General features: G+C 35.2%; 1 protein-coding gene and 1 long non-coding RNA gene across 2 annotated transcripts; one reads left to right on the forward strand and one right to left on the reverse strand.

The window, feature by feature from the left end:
- Positions 1-2,353: 2,353 nt before the first annotated feature.
- On the reverse strand, positions 2,354-15,899 carry LOC149961111 (cubilin-like). The gene is made up of 10 exons (XM_090167690.1): positions 15,793-15,899; positions 14,405-14,634; positions 14,122-14,287; positions 13,109-13,314; positions 11,717-11,873; positions 11,466-11,641; positions 10,421-10,598; positions 9,272-9,516; positions 6,133-6,247; positions 2,354-2,451 (listed from the first exon to the last, which is right to left on the reverse strand). Exons 1-10 carry the CDS (start codon positions 15,863-15,865, stop codon positions 2,357-2,359), a joined length of 1,641 nt encoding a protein of 546 aa, XP_090023816.1. The 5' UTR covers positions 15,866-15,899; the 3' UTR covers positions 2,354-2,356.
- On the forward strand, positions 3,035-3,457 carry LOC149961112 (uncharacterized). Its single transcript, XR_016479792.1, has 3 exons — positions 3,035-3,070; positions 3,212-3,292; positions 3,366-3,457. It is a non-coding gene; the product is annotated as an uncharacterized LOC149961112 (long non-coding RNA).
- Positions 15,900-17,680: the final 1,781 nt, after the last annotated feature.

Raw genomic sequence — 17,680 nt, forward strand, 5'->3', positions numbered from 1 at the left:
GCTTTTGTATCGGAGCTTTTGTGTTCATAATTAACAAAGGCGCTTCGTTGCTCAAAGCTCTAGCGGGCACGAAAAATCAAAACGTTGCAACGGACGGGGTTTGTCGGTGCAGGTTGGCCGTGCGAAGAGAGGGCAAGTGTAGCTACTCTGAATGTATTTTCTCTGACCCTCTCTCTCGGTTGTGGTGTGACGATACCGAGAAGGCCTCACGCCCCGGCTGTACGCCGGCTGTCCTGCAGTGTAAATCAAGGCTAAATTTCGGGAACACGAACGACACACCCCTTTTAAATAAGGCCACGCGTCTCCCTTTGAAATGAAATAGTTAATGAACGTTTTTTGGTATTATGCATTTGTTGTGTTTGTTTGGAGCCTGACCGTATCTGACAAGGCCAGGGTCCAATCTTGTCAGCGGACCGTATCTGACAAGGCCAGGGTCCAATCTTGTCAGCGGACCGTATCTAACAAGGCCAGGGCCCAATCTTGTCAGTGGACCGTATCTGACAAGGCCAGGGTCCAATCTTGTCAGTGGACCATATCTGACAAGGCCAGGGCCTAATATTGTCAGCGGACCGTATCTGACAAGGCCAGGACCCAATCTTGTCAGCGGACCGTTACTGACAAAGCCAGGGTCCAATCTTGTCAGAAGACCGATACCGACAAGGCCAGGGTCCAATATTGTCAGAAGACCGTATATGACAAGGCCAAGGCCCAATCCTTCAGCGGACCATATCAACCTTTCCAGGGTCCAATGTGGCCATAGGCTGGGCGGACACTGTCCTAAATAATACTTTTGCACGAATAAGATGTCAGACCAACTTAATGATACGTTAAATATCGTTTTTATTGCAGGTAAAAAAGCATTCTCAACATAATGGTGTGGGTGGGTCAAGTTTATCGTGACTCTATCTCCGAAATATCATAGGAAATAATCAACCCATGATATCGGCAAAACCCAGCGCCATTTTTTCAAGATGGCAGCCAACGTCCTCTATTAAAGAGGACTTTCTAATAAAGCGATTAACAATATTCCAGATTACCTAGAATTATTTCCTTATTGGGAATTTTCGCCCCTGTCATCTGGCTTAGTAGTTTCAAATCGAACTGACATATATGACATTGCAATTACGATGAAGATAAAAACCAAAGTTATTGAGTTTTGTTTCGGACCCTTTATCTATTGTTCTTAAATTCTTTTTTTGTAAACATCACTTAAATTTTACGTTTATTTATGATTTTCAATAAAATTTTTGCAAAAGCTTTTAAACGAAGTACAAAAAGCTCACTGAAAGTTATCATAAATATTAAGCAAATGAATCTTATAAAAAAATATTTAATTTTTAAATTGGTTTGAAAATCATACGCTAAAGCCAATTCGTTGTTGCCTAGGAAAGTGCCAACATTTTAACGAGAACGGGGCAAAATGAATATTATAAGCACATATCTTGTTTAACAAGCTGCGTCCAAAAAATTACGAGATATAGAAAACAAAACATAGGGGTGCGACATGTTCTGTCAACTTGTCAGGTTGGCAAACAAGTATCCTGAGTGAACTACACTTCTGCGAAAAGTCTGCCCTGGGAAAAAGAAGCGAGGGCATGCCGCCCCCGCTGCCACCGTGGTTGGCATGCCCCGGCTTTGGTGCCAAATCACGTTTATCAACGAAACGCTTTGCGAGCTATCACTTTTCCAAGTTAACACTGCTTATCGTAAAAAACACTTATCAACTAACGCTTACTGCATAAAAGGGTTTGTATGTATAGTTTTTACACGTGTAGGCAAAATGTTAAAAACGGGCGTTACGAAAACCCCTCAGAATAGACAGGCTAAGCTATCGTCTTGAAACCGTGTAGGAGAAACTTGTAGAGGAGTATAGTTTCTACGTTCGTTTGTCGTTTTAAAGAAAGTGGCTTAGCCTGACTATTCTAAACCTTTTTTCGTGCTTAAGGTAAGCTCTTGGCATTCGGTAAATTATTTTCACACTTTCACCCCTTCGGAAGGGTGGGGGAGGTGAAAATCGAGGGTAAGCTGTACCCCTGTTTACCACAACTCTCCTTATTACCATGTTTCTTCGTGCCCTGGCGTAGAATCAATATCAAAGGTTCTCAAATAAATCAAAAAATATTTGCCAAATGAAAACGTATAAAATTGTAAGGCCCAGGGGTTTTATTATCAATAAATGGTGATATCATTAGAAACTTGTTCCCCCGTGGAGAAACTGATTAAAAATAACATTTCAATCACTTTTTAAAACTTTTGGTATCAATTACTTTATTGATATGATATTTATAATATATGAAAACAAAAATTAAAACCATTTTATGGTAGCGTAATGAAAATAAAGAAACGTTAGCTTAGTTTAGTTAGGATTATCAGAATCTAAGGATTCGCCGGCTGTGGGTACTGGAGTTGGCATTGGTGTTAACATATGCAGACCAGATGCTTTATCGATTTCTGAAAACACAAAAAAATAGTTATTAATTTTTTAAATAATTAAAACAAACCCTTCAGAATCATTTTTCATTTTTTAAGCTTTAAAAAGTTACCTATTGACTTTTTCCGTAGTATTTAAATACAATTAATAACAAAATATGCTAGCGTAATCTATGTTCACTTGTAGAGAATAACGGTAATAGCAGATATACTGACAATATAGAGATATGAAACTACCTATACATCGCTGCGACCCCTTTCTTTTTCGTCAACGTCGGCGCCATCTATCAACCGGGAGAAAGCTTTTTCTTCCCGTGTTTATTTGTAGTAGGTTTACGTTTTGAATGAAATTCAATGAATCATATGTGCAGCTTTAATAAAGAAATACGATTGCTTAGAGGATTTTCAATACAATTTATTAAGATAAGATAAAAAGTAAGTTTTTAATTAATTATATTTAATTATTTTAAGAAAGTTCATATATTAACTATTTTTTATGTTATTTTAGACCTTTGTTACTTGAATCAGGGCCAGAGGTTAAATTAATGATCATTAATCCAAGGGTATTTCTGGGATAAATAATTGGAATATTATTAATCCCAGTATATGTTATCGAAATGGTTAACGACTAAAATGTTTGGTAAGTATTTGTTAATGTTGAACCTTAAGTAATTTGCGATCTAGATGTTTCTGGGCTTTGTCATACTTGTGGTTTAAATTATGTTTTTCCAATGTACTACGAATGGAAAGTTGTACAAAAAAATTTATTATTTCTTTCAAGTAATCAACACATGGAACATGCTGATGCATCTCATCTTTTGAAATAAACCAAGATTGATCGATTGTTCTTGAAATAATTCTGGTAATCCTCTCTTTGACTTTATTCATTTGTATTACCATTGGGAAAAGTTTATCAAACTTGTCCTTGATCTCAGATACGTTGCTCTGGAATCTTTCAGTTGGTATTGTCAAGCCACTGAATGTTGATGTATCACGAGACTTAAATGATGCTAATATATTTGACTGGTTGAGTGTTTGTTTTTCATCTACAAGTTTGGTTTTGCATTATTCACAATTGTGGTTTTTATTGCAACGAGATAAGACATATCCTGAAATGTAAGATAGTTTATTTTGTTTTCCAGACCCTTGGCTTTCAAGTGAACTTTTACAAATTTGAAAGTCTTCCTCCGAACATGCCCTGGGATAATAATTATTTGCTGATGGAAGACTTTCATCATAATCATCTGGAATTATTATATGGGTCTTATATAAGTCAATGTTAAGAAGGAATTTGTCTCGATATTAGGTTTAGTAGCCTGCTGAATTTCAATTGTAGGAATTTCCACTGATAAAGAAAATAATGTTAAAATTTAATAGTTGTTTTGAATGAAACTGTTTACAATCCTGTTCTGTAGATATAGTTTCGCTGGAACTTGCTGCAACTGATAATATTGTTGCGCTCTTCAGGGGCGTAGGAACGTTCTAGAAGGTGGAGGGGGCAAAGTGAAACCAAAAGGGGTCTGGAGAATGGTTTTTAATATTTAATGGAGTGTAGCTTTTCCGAATGCATTTGTACATTTTTCTACTATATACATTGGCGGGAAAAGACTGAAATTTAAACACAGTTGAGGTTCTATAAGCTTTCTATGCTTTTAAAATGATAATTTGAGCCTTGCGAAGATTTTAACTGAGAGGGGGGAATAACATTAGTTGCCCCTCCCAGTAAAATTCTAGGGAGGTGCATTGCAATCCTTGCCCCCCCCCCCTGGTTCCTATGCTCTTCCACCATTTCTACAGACAGTTTACTAGATTCTATTAGAAAATTGAGTTTTAACTTATGACCCCTTTACCAATGTATAAATTTCATCGTACCAGTTGTTTTATGATAGTCCTTGATATCATTTTCTACTAAGTTCTCCGGAACCTTTACGTTTGAGCAACTAGCTAAATTATCATTCCCTTAGGAAATATGTTTCATTTAAATTAACTTATAAATAAACAATACTTAAAACTCAATTTTTACTTGTTGGCTTAAATTCATTTGAAAATATTGTTGGAATAGCGTTTGATGTCAGTCTGTTTTTGGTTTTACTATTCATAAAACAAGAATCCTCAATGTAGGGCGCATATTTTATTATGATGTAACTGTATCGCATCTTTCAAATAAAGATAGCTTCTTCCGACATTATCAGCCATTTCTCAGAGCTAAGTTTATTGAAAAACCACATATTAAAGGTAGGCCTAACAAAAGCTATTAATTAATTTTTCCCACCGTTCTTTCTCTTTTGGAAACTTAAACAAGGAGATCCTTTGCTTTACTTTGGAACTGTTACAAAATTTTACAGAACAATTACTTCCAGGCATATTTCTTTATTGATACAAACCCTCAAGATGATAATTTCTAAGCCAAAACGCGTATATAAATTTTTGCGTCTGAAATCCGCTGTTTGGGATTTCGAAAAATACGCTTTCTCCCGGCCGTTAGGCGTCGCTCCGCTCAGGATTTTTTTAAAATTCCGGGGGTCGCTTTTCAGGCGGAGTTTCATATCTCTATATTGTCAGTATCTCTGGTAATAGGGAGTGTAGGGAGCTGTTAGTTCGCGTGACATGATGGGCTAAGGGCTTGCTCGTTCCCCAGCTTTGGTAACGGTCTTTGCAATTATGACCTAAAATCAATCACTTACTAGGTTTATTTTTTGAATTTACAAAAATAAAACCAAATGTTTTTCATTTGTATAAATTATGTATAACATAAAATTAAAGCTTCGATTAAAAAACTTGTATCCTAAAATCTTTAATCAAACAGCCCCACGATCACGAAAAAATCTTAAAAAAATTGTCAAGGTAAAGATTCCGTTCAGGTTATTTAAAAGAAATGACCTTAGACAAAGGTCATTGAGATTATTGAAATCTATGCTATTTTGTACCCAAATCAGAAAGTTTGACAATAATCTATTTATTCAACGAAATGTTTTGGGGATACGAATAACTGCTCTAGCTGCCTTTAACAAGACGGCCCAGGCCGTAATATTAGTTCCACATCAGTGTATTAGAGTGGACAAACCTATACACCCTTAGAAGACACAGGTAGGCAAACTAATACAAAAGCTGTTGAGGCTACGTGATTTCTAATCGTTTAATACATAACTGGCCACCCTAATTTAAAGAGTGGATGCCGCTATAAGGCTAAAAGTTCAAGCATGAAATTCGGAGAGGACGGCGTAACTTAGTTGGTAAAGGCGTCGGTTTTGCAGATTACGCGGACAGCAACTATCTGGGTTCGAAACCCGGTGTCGCCAATAATACTAATTATATAAATATAAATTATTTTTCGCAGCTCCATCTACCGTGTCGTTGCTTTCCCACGCCAAACAAACAAGAACAACAATCACTTAACGACAATATATATATATATATATATCTATCTATCTATCTATCTATCTATCTATCTATCGATGCGGAACTAAAAAGTGACTGAATTTAGAAAGGCTCCAGTTTCACAGCCGTTCAATTTTTTTTCACAAATTTTAATTTGTACCATACATTTTTTCATAGTATATAAGGCTGTTTAAAGTGACTATGGATGCCGGACTCTTTGGCACATCGGAAAATTATATCTTATATCGCGAATTTCGATAAGAAGACACATTCGTAAAAAAAACATTTAAATAAGTTTGTTTAGATTACATAAAATAACTTTACCTCGTCTCGTATCTTGAAAGAAACGGGCTATGAATCCTGAGTCTGTGTTATTTTCATTGGTCACAAGCTTCAACAGGGCCTGATTAGTATTCATGAAAATATAACCAGGTCTTTCCTACGAAAAAAAAATTCTTAATCAACAAAGTAACTTTTTGGATAATGCAAAAAAAGAAATATACATTATGTCTTAAAAGAAGCTATTGTTTCGAAAACTTTTTTTTATTGCAATACGTCTTTGAATAAAAGTTACGTCCCCCTTCCATCCCGCCCGCCGCGTAAAACCGGAACTAGTTGATTTAATTTCTGTTACACGGCTACCAGATTTTATCGGGTAGTTGTACAGCCAACCCTCTTTGAAACAGCCAACTTCAATCCAAGATTTCGCTTTAAACTGTTAGCCTCGGCACACGCGTTACCGTTCTCTGTGCTCCTTCGTTAAGATATTTAACGTTGGGTTAGTTAAAATTTTAATTAAATGGAATAAATCTAATGTAAATAACTTAATAATTTCTAGTTTTCAGTTAAATAGAGAAGATAAGCAGCAATAGTACAGTTAATGCTCAAATCTCCGAATATATTGAAGGAAAATTAAAAACAAGAAAAACTGATCCCATTAGAACTCAACGTATTACTTTCACAATCCGGAATGCAACAATTGTTTCCTTTAACCCACGTAGTTTTTCTAGGCATTTTAGAATAATGAAATCCCGACTTATTATCTTTATCTATGATCCCGAATTCCAACTTAGGCCTAACGTTTACAGCGTTAAAATATTTCCTTATTTCAGGCTTCAAGCGACCACAAGTGACAAAGACTATACAAAAAGGAATCTGTTAGTCCAGACGCGGAATGTTAATACTCCTTGGCGAGTGCTGAACAGGTTTCATTGAAAGGCCTATTGGGAAAAGTTTGATACACAAATTCTTAAGCTAGGGAATTAAAATTGAGTTTTGCAGTTTCACCGCAGCGACACCAATTTTAAACGTTTCTAGTGGCAATATTGATAGTCGCATTTTGGGAATAAAAGTACAACATTCGATTCCAACAGTCAAGCGGTTCAAAATTAAAATAAATATTAATTGGGTCATTTTCCTTTAGATTTTAGGCAATGGATATCATAATTTATGCGCAACATATAAAGATTTTATTTAATACTTTGTACAAATTTAATCATGTAGAAGAAGGCCTACTTGAAAATTAGATAAAACAAGAAATCTGTGAACCGACATTATTGTCATTACTGGGATAATGAAAATTAACAATTTGTTTTGAGAAACTCACGCGCAACACCCTCAAAAACTTAATGTGTGGGCTAGTATTCTGGGACACCCCTTTATGTTTAGCCTATTTGTTTTATGAAAGAGAAATCCAAGGTTAATTTTTACACGTCATATAGAGATACCACATAGGATTAGAAATTTTTATGGTGGCTCTAACCAATTTTGTTCAAAGTTCAGGGATTGGTAGACTAGGATGTTACGTGAAAAAAACTAAAGAGAAAAGTTACGCTGAGCTTCCGTTTTGCCATGGCTACCAAAAATGTTTCTGACAAACTAAAATGAGAAAAATTCTACGTGAAAAACAGGGGTAAGTGACAAATTCTAAGGGTCTACGTTACATTATCTGACTGAATTAATAAGCTCCTCATATTTCGATAGATATCTGACGCCATTTTGCAAAATGGCGTATATCAATATCTCATAATTCACCAAATAATTTGAAATTTTATAATTTACAATATCTTTGAAAGATAATAAGTCCTATTAATTTAAATAAAAATGGTGGACGTCAAAATTTATCACGGTCATAAACGTTCCCTAATTATCCGTCGATTAATCTGAAATTTTTGTTTAATTAAATGATTGAATAAATAAGTTCTTTTTATTTTAAAAGAAATCCGAAGCCATTTTGCAAAATAGCGAAAATAAAAATATCTCATGTTCCGTAATTATTCGTAAACTATTCTGAAATTTTCTACGTTTCATTATCTGACCGAATAAATCAATTCCATTTTTTCTAAAAGAAATTCTGCGCCTTTTTGCCAAAAAAAACGAGTATAAATGTATCTCTTGATACAATAAATTCCGATTTATTTTTGTTATTAGTAAATTATGGGCAATTTAATAAAACATGGGTAAATTGAATAAATTTCGGCCAATTCAAATAATATTGTGTAAGATCTTATATTATTTGGTTAGCTGAAATTATGGTTAAATTAATATTAAATTGGGAAATTTCTTTAGGGTAAATTCATATAATTTGGTTAAATTGAAATAATATTAATTAAGTTCAAATTGCATTGTCTACATTCATATACATTTGGAGAAATTCAAATGACATTTTGTGTATTGGAATAATATTGGGTTAATTGCTATAATATTGGGAAAATTTAAATTATGTTGTGCAATTCATATTATGTTGTATACATTTGAATTTCTCTAAATTGTTATGTATAATACTCAATCACTCGCAGAAAATCTCAGATTAATCGGGTACAGATTACCGAACTTATCACACCATGATTTATTATTATATTCGAAATCTAATCGTTCAGATAATTTAATGTAAGAATTTTAATATTCATCGGCGAAAATATTTAGGCAGTTATCACAGCATAAGTTACACTTAAAATTACGACGTATTTATAAAATTTAGCTCGAATTCCCTCTTATTTGTGCAAAGCAATCCAAAAATGTAAATTTGATTATTTTATTTTCATTTTGTTTTAAAGTTTTGTAATTTTCCCATGTTAATTTACGTTGAATATTTAGAAAGACTAGAATCGGTTGGCATTGTTAGGTAATTGAAATCTCTTAGAGAATATCTTAGCTTCATGTATGAGCCTTGGTTATTAGCCTAGCTGATTGTTATTACTACAAATCAACTTTTCGAATTTGTCTATTTGGAGAATACTAAATAATGTCTGGTAAGCACTGATAATGTAAGTGGACTGTCCAGTCATTTATAGAAAAAACAACATTGTAGACCATGCCGTGTATCTCAATAAGGGATTCTTGGATATGACCACATTACTAAAGAGGAAATGTGTTCGCCTTTTTGAGATTTCAAGTGGCGGTGTTAAAGGACTTAAGTCTGTTAGATTATCTGATATAATACCTTAAACTGCGCGTAACTTACGTTTCCGCAAAACCGAGCGTATTTAGCCGTTTCAATTTCCGTATTTCCGTTGTATATTTCGATGTAATTGGATTCGCATCCGCTTTCGGATGACAGCCGGAAATCATATACGTTAAGTCTTAAATTCTTCCCGCTGGCGACGGATATTTCCCAAATGCAAGTCGCCGTTTTGTTGTAAGCGCTGGGGTAAAATGGACTCGTGAATGAACCGCGAGGAGCACGAAGCTTTCCTCCACATCCTTGACCTGGGAAGCAAACAAAAATGTATAAATAAAGGGATATTTTACTGAATTGTGGGCCCCATGTTCCTCAATTGTGGGATCCCTGAATATTGACTTGAAAATTAAATTTTGTATAAATCGACTTGAGGAGGACCCCTCACGTTGTGGGCCATGGACCCCTAGAAGAAAGCAAACTTCGGCCTACCCCTGACGCCGTCCCTGAAGATAATTCTGTAATAAAACTATTGGTTTGAATGAGGTTTGTTGAGTTTTCCTACTCTCAAAAGGCGTAAAAAGCGCTAAGCATTTACGCATTAATTATGTATAGGATATAAAAATTTCCAAGATTGAAAACCATAAGATCCTACTCGCTGGCTGTTTACAGTTATCAATTTAAGCACAATGGCCTCAAACCTACGGTAGTAATAGCTCGAAGACACAATATTTAGAATTTAATTAAAAATATAACAAATATTTTAAATATTCAAATTAATTGATGAAAAATACGATTATTAAGTAATAAATATTAGATATATAATTTAAGAAATTTTCTGTTTACTACCACGTTAGCGCATTTAACCCTAATATCGATAACTAGGAGCCACGCAAATGCAATAGCTTTTCAAGTGCGAGGTCGCGATTTCACTCATCGCGGCTTGTTACAGCGATTACTTAATTCTAAAGCCATCCGCTATACACTTTTGGCGTTCCTCGTAGAACTACCGATATCAGAAAAACTAATTAACAAATAAATATTCCAAATTACCGAATGAAGGGCAACTCAGCTGTTATTAATGCTCGAATTTAACTTAAAAGCCTCGTCGGCTTCTCTAGTCGGGATAATTTAAACATTATAAAACTAAATTAAATCATTTCTATTTTAAACATAAAGATTGAATGGCAATGCGGCATTATAAATTAACAATACCTTTATCTGTGGAAGTATAAGAAATGGAGAAGGTATCGATTTGATCCAGCGTGCCGGCTGGTCTCTTGAAATGAATGAAGAGGCTTTCGGCAGCGGAGTGAACTGTTGGAGGATAAGAAAACCCACCGCATTCTTGAACTAGCAAATTGGACGCATTCACCGATGACCCATCGTATACCTGAAAGAAACAATTGTTCACTGTTTAAACTCTATCCCAAGGGGAATAATATAACAAAATACACGGAATCTATAAAATAAACCTAAAAAGTTTAAATTGAAATATATTATCTAGGCTCGAAAATAATTTTAAAATTCGGATTCTTTACATCGCCATATAGCTAGCGTGGCTCTGGATTAACTTACAACACCACCACCCCCAACATCAGCATCGAAAATAACAGCCTCTTTCCCCTCTATGTATAGAGAGGATGAGGCTAAAAATGGGATGGAGTCCCTTATTTTACCTAAAAAATCATCCGAAAAATTCGAGTTGAAATTCAGGAACGTAATTCCCTTCTGTGTCTCATTATAACTGATCCAGTTAATCCCATTTCTGTAGCGTGGAAAATTCGATTATGTCACACCATTTTGTGGTATTTTAATGACTGACGCGGAATGTGTTCGAATTATTAAAACGATGTTTCATAAAGAAAATTTTGGGTGGTAATAAATGAGGCTAAACATAGCGGTTGTTCATGACTGTCCCGTTGTTTTTTGGTAGAATTGGAGTGTATTTATTATTTGTGTTTTAGGTTAGAAACTTTAGTGCCGAGGTGCCGACTCGGCAATCTTAAGTGTTGTTCGCAACCTTCGCCAGGTTTATTTCGAAAATGTCCAAAAGTCTCATCCTAAAAACCGGAGGGGTGATATCCAGCTTGATAAGCGCGATCTTTACCCTCAAAATAGTGATCACCTCGCTAAATTATCAATTTAGACCAATGCAAATTGGAAACCGTGACTATTAGTCGCGAGTGAAGGTTGAAGGCCAAGAAGAGTTGTTTTGTTGGTTTATTTTTAGTTATAGTGGGAAAAAAATACGTTTTACCCTTAAAAACCTATCTGCACAGGCAATAGCACCACTTCTACTTAATTGAATTGAGTCGAAATAAAGTGAAATAGTTCTTCCAGTTCTGGCGGTTACAGTGTAGTTGCAATCAATGGCAGCGGATGAGGACGGACTAAATATTGACCCGAAATCGTCGGTGAAATTTCGACTGCATTCTAAAATTTGAAAAAAAGGTTTATATTTGTCAAAGATTTAAATCATTTTGTAATTTCTTTTGAAATAATTGTTACCAGCGGCTTTGTAAGTAATTGAAAATCCTCTTCCTGGTGTTCCGGATCCGGTGTGTAAGGAAAGTTTGAGACTCCCGGAAGCGTAGGTGTCGTTGTAGAAGTGATCTCCACAAAAACGATACAACAACGGTTCCCGTGAAAAGTAAATTTGGTTTGGCTACAAAAATTCAATTATTTTGCTTTTGTGAAAGATATAAAATTTGGTGCAATTAAGCGACTGTATGCCCTTTAAACCGCCAGGGAATATAATTTTTAAATATAAATGCTATACATTGGTGACAACCCGAAACATTTTATTTTGATAATTATGCTTATATATTTTTGATAATTATGCTTATATATTTTTCAAATAAAATTATGAATTTAAAATAACCGTAATAAAAAGTTTCATTCAATCATTTACCCCAAATATCAATTATTATATGACAGTCAGTGACGCATTTCTTAAAGGAAGTGTACCTCGGGACTGCTTGACCAAAGACTAAATAAGAGTAAAAACGCGAACAAGTAAAGAGACCAAGAAGTGGGTTAGAAAACTAAGCTAATTTATGGGGGGAAAATATGCGGTACTTCGGCCGATAGGCCTTGAATACGAAAAACTTAATTAAGACTAACCGACAATTTGAAAATGTTTAAAAAAATATTAAAGACGCGAGGCGTTAACACGCGACAACAAAAAAATAGTTATGTCGTCACCTAGTGAGTTTTGGAATTTAAAACTGCTGTTTTATTAAAGAGTAATTTTTGATTAACGAATTCACGATTTTATAGGATAAATAATTATTTTCTCTTATTAAAATCTTCTAGTTCTAACCACGAAAATTGTAAGTTGACCTTTAAATCGTGAAGATATCTGAGATTAAGCTGAGAACTAAAAAGTTTATAAATTTAAACCTCCTATTTTTATTGAAATATTTATAAAAAAAATTATTTGAAAGTTTTCTCATTTTTTTAGAATATATATCTAATATTTAAATGGAAAACAACATTATCGCTGTTGTCTGTTTGCAGATTACTTTATTATATTTATTTATTTTTCCTTTATTGGGAAAAAAAATTGTAGAATATGCCTTGAATCTCAATAAAGGATTCCTGGATACGACAATATTACTTAAGTGGAAATGTGTTCGCCTTTTTGAGATTTCAAGTGGCAAACACCGTTGTTAAAGGACTTAAGTCTGTAAGATAAATTTGAATTTTTCGTTGGAATATTTATCGAATTTTAAAATTGAAATTTTTACTATTTTTGTTCGAATATTTAACGAATTTATAAATCATAATTGTTTAAATATTTGTTAGAATATTTTTTGAATTTTGAATTTGAAATTTTTCAGTTTCTGTTGAAATATTTAACGAATATTCTAATTTCATTTAAGACGTTTGTAAACTCACCATTCCGAGGAGGTTCACCTCCAGATAGGCGTGGTTTTCGCAAGGAAGATTAAACTGCTCAATCCGCATATGCACTCGGTCGATTAACGTTCTGTTCCAGACGAACTCCCATTGGCATCGAAGATTTCTCGGGTAGTTTTCTGGATAGTTTGGAGTGGTCAAAGTTTGGGCTGTGGTCGTAACATTGAGTAATCCACCGCATAAAGCTAAGGTATAAAGGAAAAAGTTATTATCAGAAGTTCACGAATCGTGACCTTACAAATTAATTTGAAACCTACAAAAATACTAACCTAGTCTACATAAATAAAAAAAAAATGGTTTGTGTTTATCTGTTGTTCGCTATTCATGACCTCAATTCTTAACCAACTTTGATGAAACTCGCGCAACAGCATCGCGAAAGCCCGAGAAAGTTTTTAAAGGTGATTCCCCAATATTGCGATAGCTCGAGGGAGGATTTTAAGGTGGTTTCTGCTTCTTGCACCTGTTTTTTTGTTGTAACGGCGTCAATTTTTAAGCGATTAGATAAAATTTCAGCACCGGGACAGCCCGAGGAATATAGTTGGTAGGTGGTATGGATGGTTTAACTTTGGAGCGGTTTTAAGGTGGTATGGATGGTTTGAGTTTGGAGCTGTTTTAAGGGGGTATCGATGGTTTGAGTTTGTAGCTGATTAAAGGAGGTTTGGGTGGTTTCGGAGTGCCACGACGGTTCTCTGCCTAAAATCTCTTTCGCTGCCAGTTCTGGCTGTCTTTCTACAATAAAATATATTTCATTTACATATACGTTTTTTATGGAGCCCGTCTCCACAGCGTTTGTTCAGTATATCCTACGCTGTCAGTAAACTGTGGGGAGAGGGCAAACGCTTATTCTATTCTGGTTTTTTTCTGTCCGCCAATTTTTCTTTAGCGTCTAGCCAAATCAAACTGGTCAACTAGTTGCACGACAGGCCGGAGCCCGGGTGCTTTAGCTTGTTCTAAATATATAAGATAACGAAAGACGAAAAATAAAAACTTACGTGCTTCCGAGGTGTACGTGAAACTAAATCCCTTTCCTTGAACACCAGAAAAGTCGGAAAAGAAATGAACCCACAGTCGATTCGATGAAATTATTATTTCATCTGGACTCACGGAACCACAAAATATCCCAACTAATGGAGAGCTTCCCGAAAGACCATCTCTAAGCTGCAATTCAATTTTATATAATTAATATGGAATATAATAGGCTCCTTGTACAAGAAAATTAATGAAATGTGGTTATAAATTAAATCGAGAAGTTTGGATAGAATGGTGGAGAGTTACCTCGAGGAAATCTGCCATACATGGTTCGGATTCATTACGATTATTTAATCCGGAAACTTTTTCAATGTCGAAATTGTTTTGAAATGTTAACTTCAACACCTTGTTTGGTTCACCTTCAATCCTCCAGACACAGTTAAGTCCCTCTTCGTATTGACCATCGGAATCAGTATCAAGAGAATTGAGAGTTCCTGTCGCAGTTTGTCGCAATCCGCCACAGCCAGCTCTTTCTCCTAAAATGGGTTTGATATAATTTAAGATTAAGGTAAATCTGCATTTATTTGCCCAAAGTTTTAAGAATATAAAAAATCGGTAAAAGGTTATAGCGTTTACATATATGGTATTTAATATTGCTTTAGACTGCCCAAGATTTGAACCGATAACATTTGAATTTCATCTTTTGGTTGTGACCAACGATTAGCCAATTTGGCTCCATTATGATAGCGCCCTCCCCGCCCCAAGAATACAATTTTCAAATTAGTTTGTGCACCTTATGGCACCCATCGTGCGCTGTAGTACACCACCCAAAATATTTTATGCGCCATCGGGGCAAGGCGGGAAATTCAAAAATCAAACTGGGGGATAAGTTAACGACCGCCTCCTATATTCGATATCGATAATAATAACATGCCTAATCGATTGCACTAAAGTGCACTGGCAAAACATTTTATTGCACCCTCAAAAACGTGCCGTTATATTCGACATCGATAGAAACACGCCTAAAAGATAGCACCAACGATGCACTACCATGCATCACATAGATTTCTCATTTAGGAGATATAATTGAAATTGCTCTTTTTAAGCTTTAAAGAAATAAAATATTGGGCTGGGGGGAAGTTAACGACAGCCCCCCCCCACATTCGATTTCGATAATTAAAACGTGACTAAACGAATGCACCAACGACGCACTGCCATGCACCACAGATATGTATCATTGCAACGCACTCGTTAAGGAAATATGAAGGGTAACAGTTAAAATAATCAGATATTTTTTAGGGGGGGAGCTAACTTAACGACAGCTATCTCGTATCCGAATTTGGTAATTCACGCGCCTATTCGATTGCACCATCAATGCACTACTGTGCACCGCAGTTAGTTTTCACTGCACCGCCCTCCTTTGGAGATATCAAGCGTTCGGGGCGTCCAATATTACAATAACGTAAGGGCAAGGTTAACGGGAGCCCCCCACATCTGATATTGACAGTATAACTGTCCCAACCGATTGCACCCTCAATGCACTACTGTGCACTGCAGTTAGTTTTCACTGCAATACTATGCACTCCAGTTAGTTTTCACTGCACCGCTCTCATTTTTAAGATATGACGTACAATCAGTATCAAGCGTTCGGGGCGCTGAATTGTACGTTAATTTGAGAATTAAGGTAACATTACCGTAAGTCGTTCTGTATATAGCTCGGAAACCATTCCTTTGAACGCTGCTATCTGAGTAGAACAACACAACCATTTGGTTTAAACTTGATTTTACGATTGTATTTTTTTTATCGTAGCAAAAAGAACCGATTCTTTTGTTGAAAGAGGTACTGTTTCCATCAAACACCGACAAATAATCATTGCAGTAATTGGTGGAACCTTCCAGTTTAATATCTACGACCGTTAGGTCTATTGCTCTGTCCGGTGCCACAGTGATATACCAAACGCATCGCATGCCCGCATTGTACAGGTTCGGATAAAACGGCGATGAAATGACTCCATTTAGATCTGTTAAATTGCCTCCGCAATCTGAAAGAAAGACAGAAATAAATCAATACCGAATTGGAAGAATACAAATTCTTCAAGCCAGCAGAATTTCGCTTGAGGTTCTGGTTGTATATTTGAGAAGCTCCCTTTGAAAGAAAATACCAGATTTTAACGGTTAAAAAAGCAATTTATTTCCGAACTCACTAAGTAAAAATGATTAATTGTCGTACCCGATTGATTTCTCGCGATTGTTTGTATTAGAAATAGAAAGGTATATTTATCGCTCGATATTTCGCTACGAAAGGAAGTTCTTGTTCACAACTTTAAGCTTGTCAGTTTTTCAGTACTTCAACGTTCTTTCCATTTAAGTGCAAAGCATAGAATTAAAAATTTGTTGATGGTACAACAAACGATTTACGAATTTCAGTTAATAATTGAAAATGGTTGAACGAGTTAGTATAATAGTTTTACGCGATTGAAGCTCGAAATCCCGATTTTGGAAAGACCCCGATCACGGAAATCTTAATATCAAACGAATGATAGTAAATAATTATCCGTTTAAATTTAAGTTGTAGTGACATCGTTTGAAATTGAAAAAAAAATACTCCTGCAGTAAAAAAATCTCAAACTTATGTTTTTTTTTAAGTATCAGAGTAGGATTTAGCCCAAAAGCGAAGTTATAAAAATAGAACCTCAAACGTGCTTGTCAAAGATCCAGTAGGTTACGTGAAAATGCTTAAATCCTACAGATCGTTTGTGAACCCTTTTCTAAATTTGGCAATCGACGGGGCAGAAAATTATAAATTTAACATTTTTGAATCCTTAAAGCTTAGAAGTAAACTTAATACCTAAGTGGATATGGAATATTAGGCCTTCGTGGGCTATATGAAAAGGTTTGTGGAGTATTGATTATGACTTTTGGTGAACATTTCTAGCTTTTAACGCACCGTTGGTTTTAGAAAGCATTGATATGTCCGAATTTTTGGTTTCGTCAAATAAAGGTTATAATTAAAAAAATAAAGGTTAATATTAATTTTTTTTTCGGAAAAGAGTTTTTAAAGGAAAGGTTAGTTCAGTAACTTCTGATATTCCTTACAATACATTGCGAGATTAAATACACAGAAAAGCATTAAAAACTAGAAAAATGAGTGTTGTCAGTAAAAATATATTTGTAATACGTTTTTTAGAGTGGGGGCTAATTATCATCCGGATATTTTATTTCCCAAATAAGCTTTTCCCAAATTACCCAATTCGATCACATTAAAATATTCAGGTTAATTAAATATTTACTGGATATTGCATAACGCGCCAAAAATCCACGGGCTTCGGTGTTGCTATCTGTCTTCAAAACAACCAGAAGTTGTCCTTGGTGCCTGAAAGACCGCAAACGAGGAACTTCGTCCTCTTTACTACAGTAAACTGCCAGTGGACTGCTGCTACTGGTATTTCCGGAGAATACTTTCACGTTGTCGTAAATACAATTTTCATTATCTGAAAAGGGTAACAATATTATTTATTTATTCAGTGCCCAATAATAATCTCGAATAATATCTTACATTCAATACGGAAGTCTTCCTCGAAA

Source organism: Leiobunum rupestre, chromosome 1 (assembly GCF_980474605.1).
Source record: "Leiobunum rupestre chromosome 1, qqLeiRupe1.1.hap1, whole genome shotgun sequence".
Lineage (NCBI taxonomy): Eukaryota > Metazoa > Arthropoda > Arachnida > Opiliones > Sclerosomatidae > Leiobunum > Leiobunum rupestre.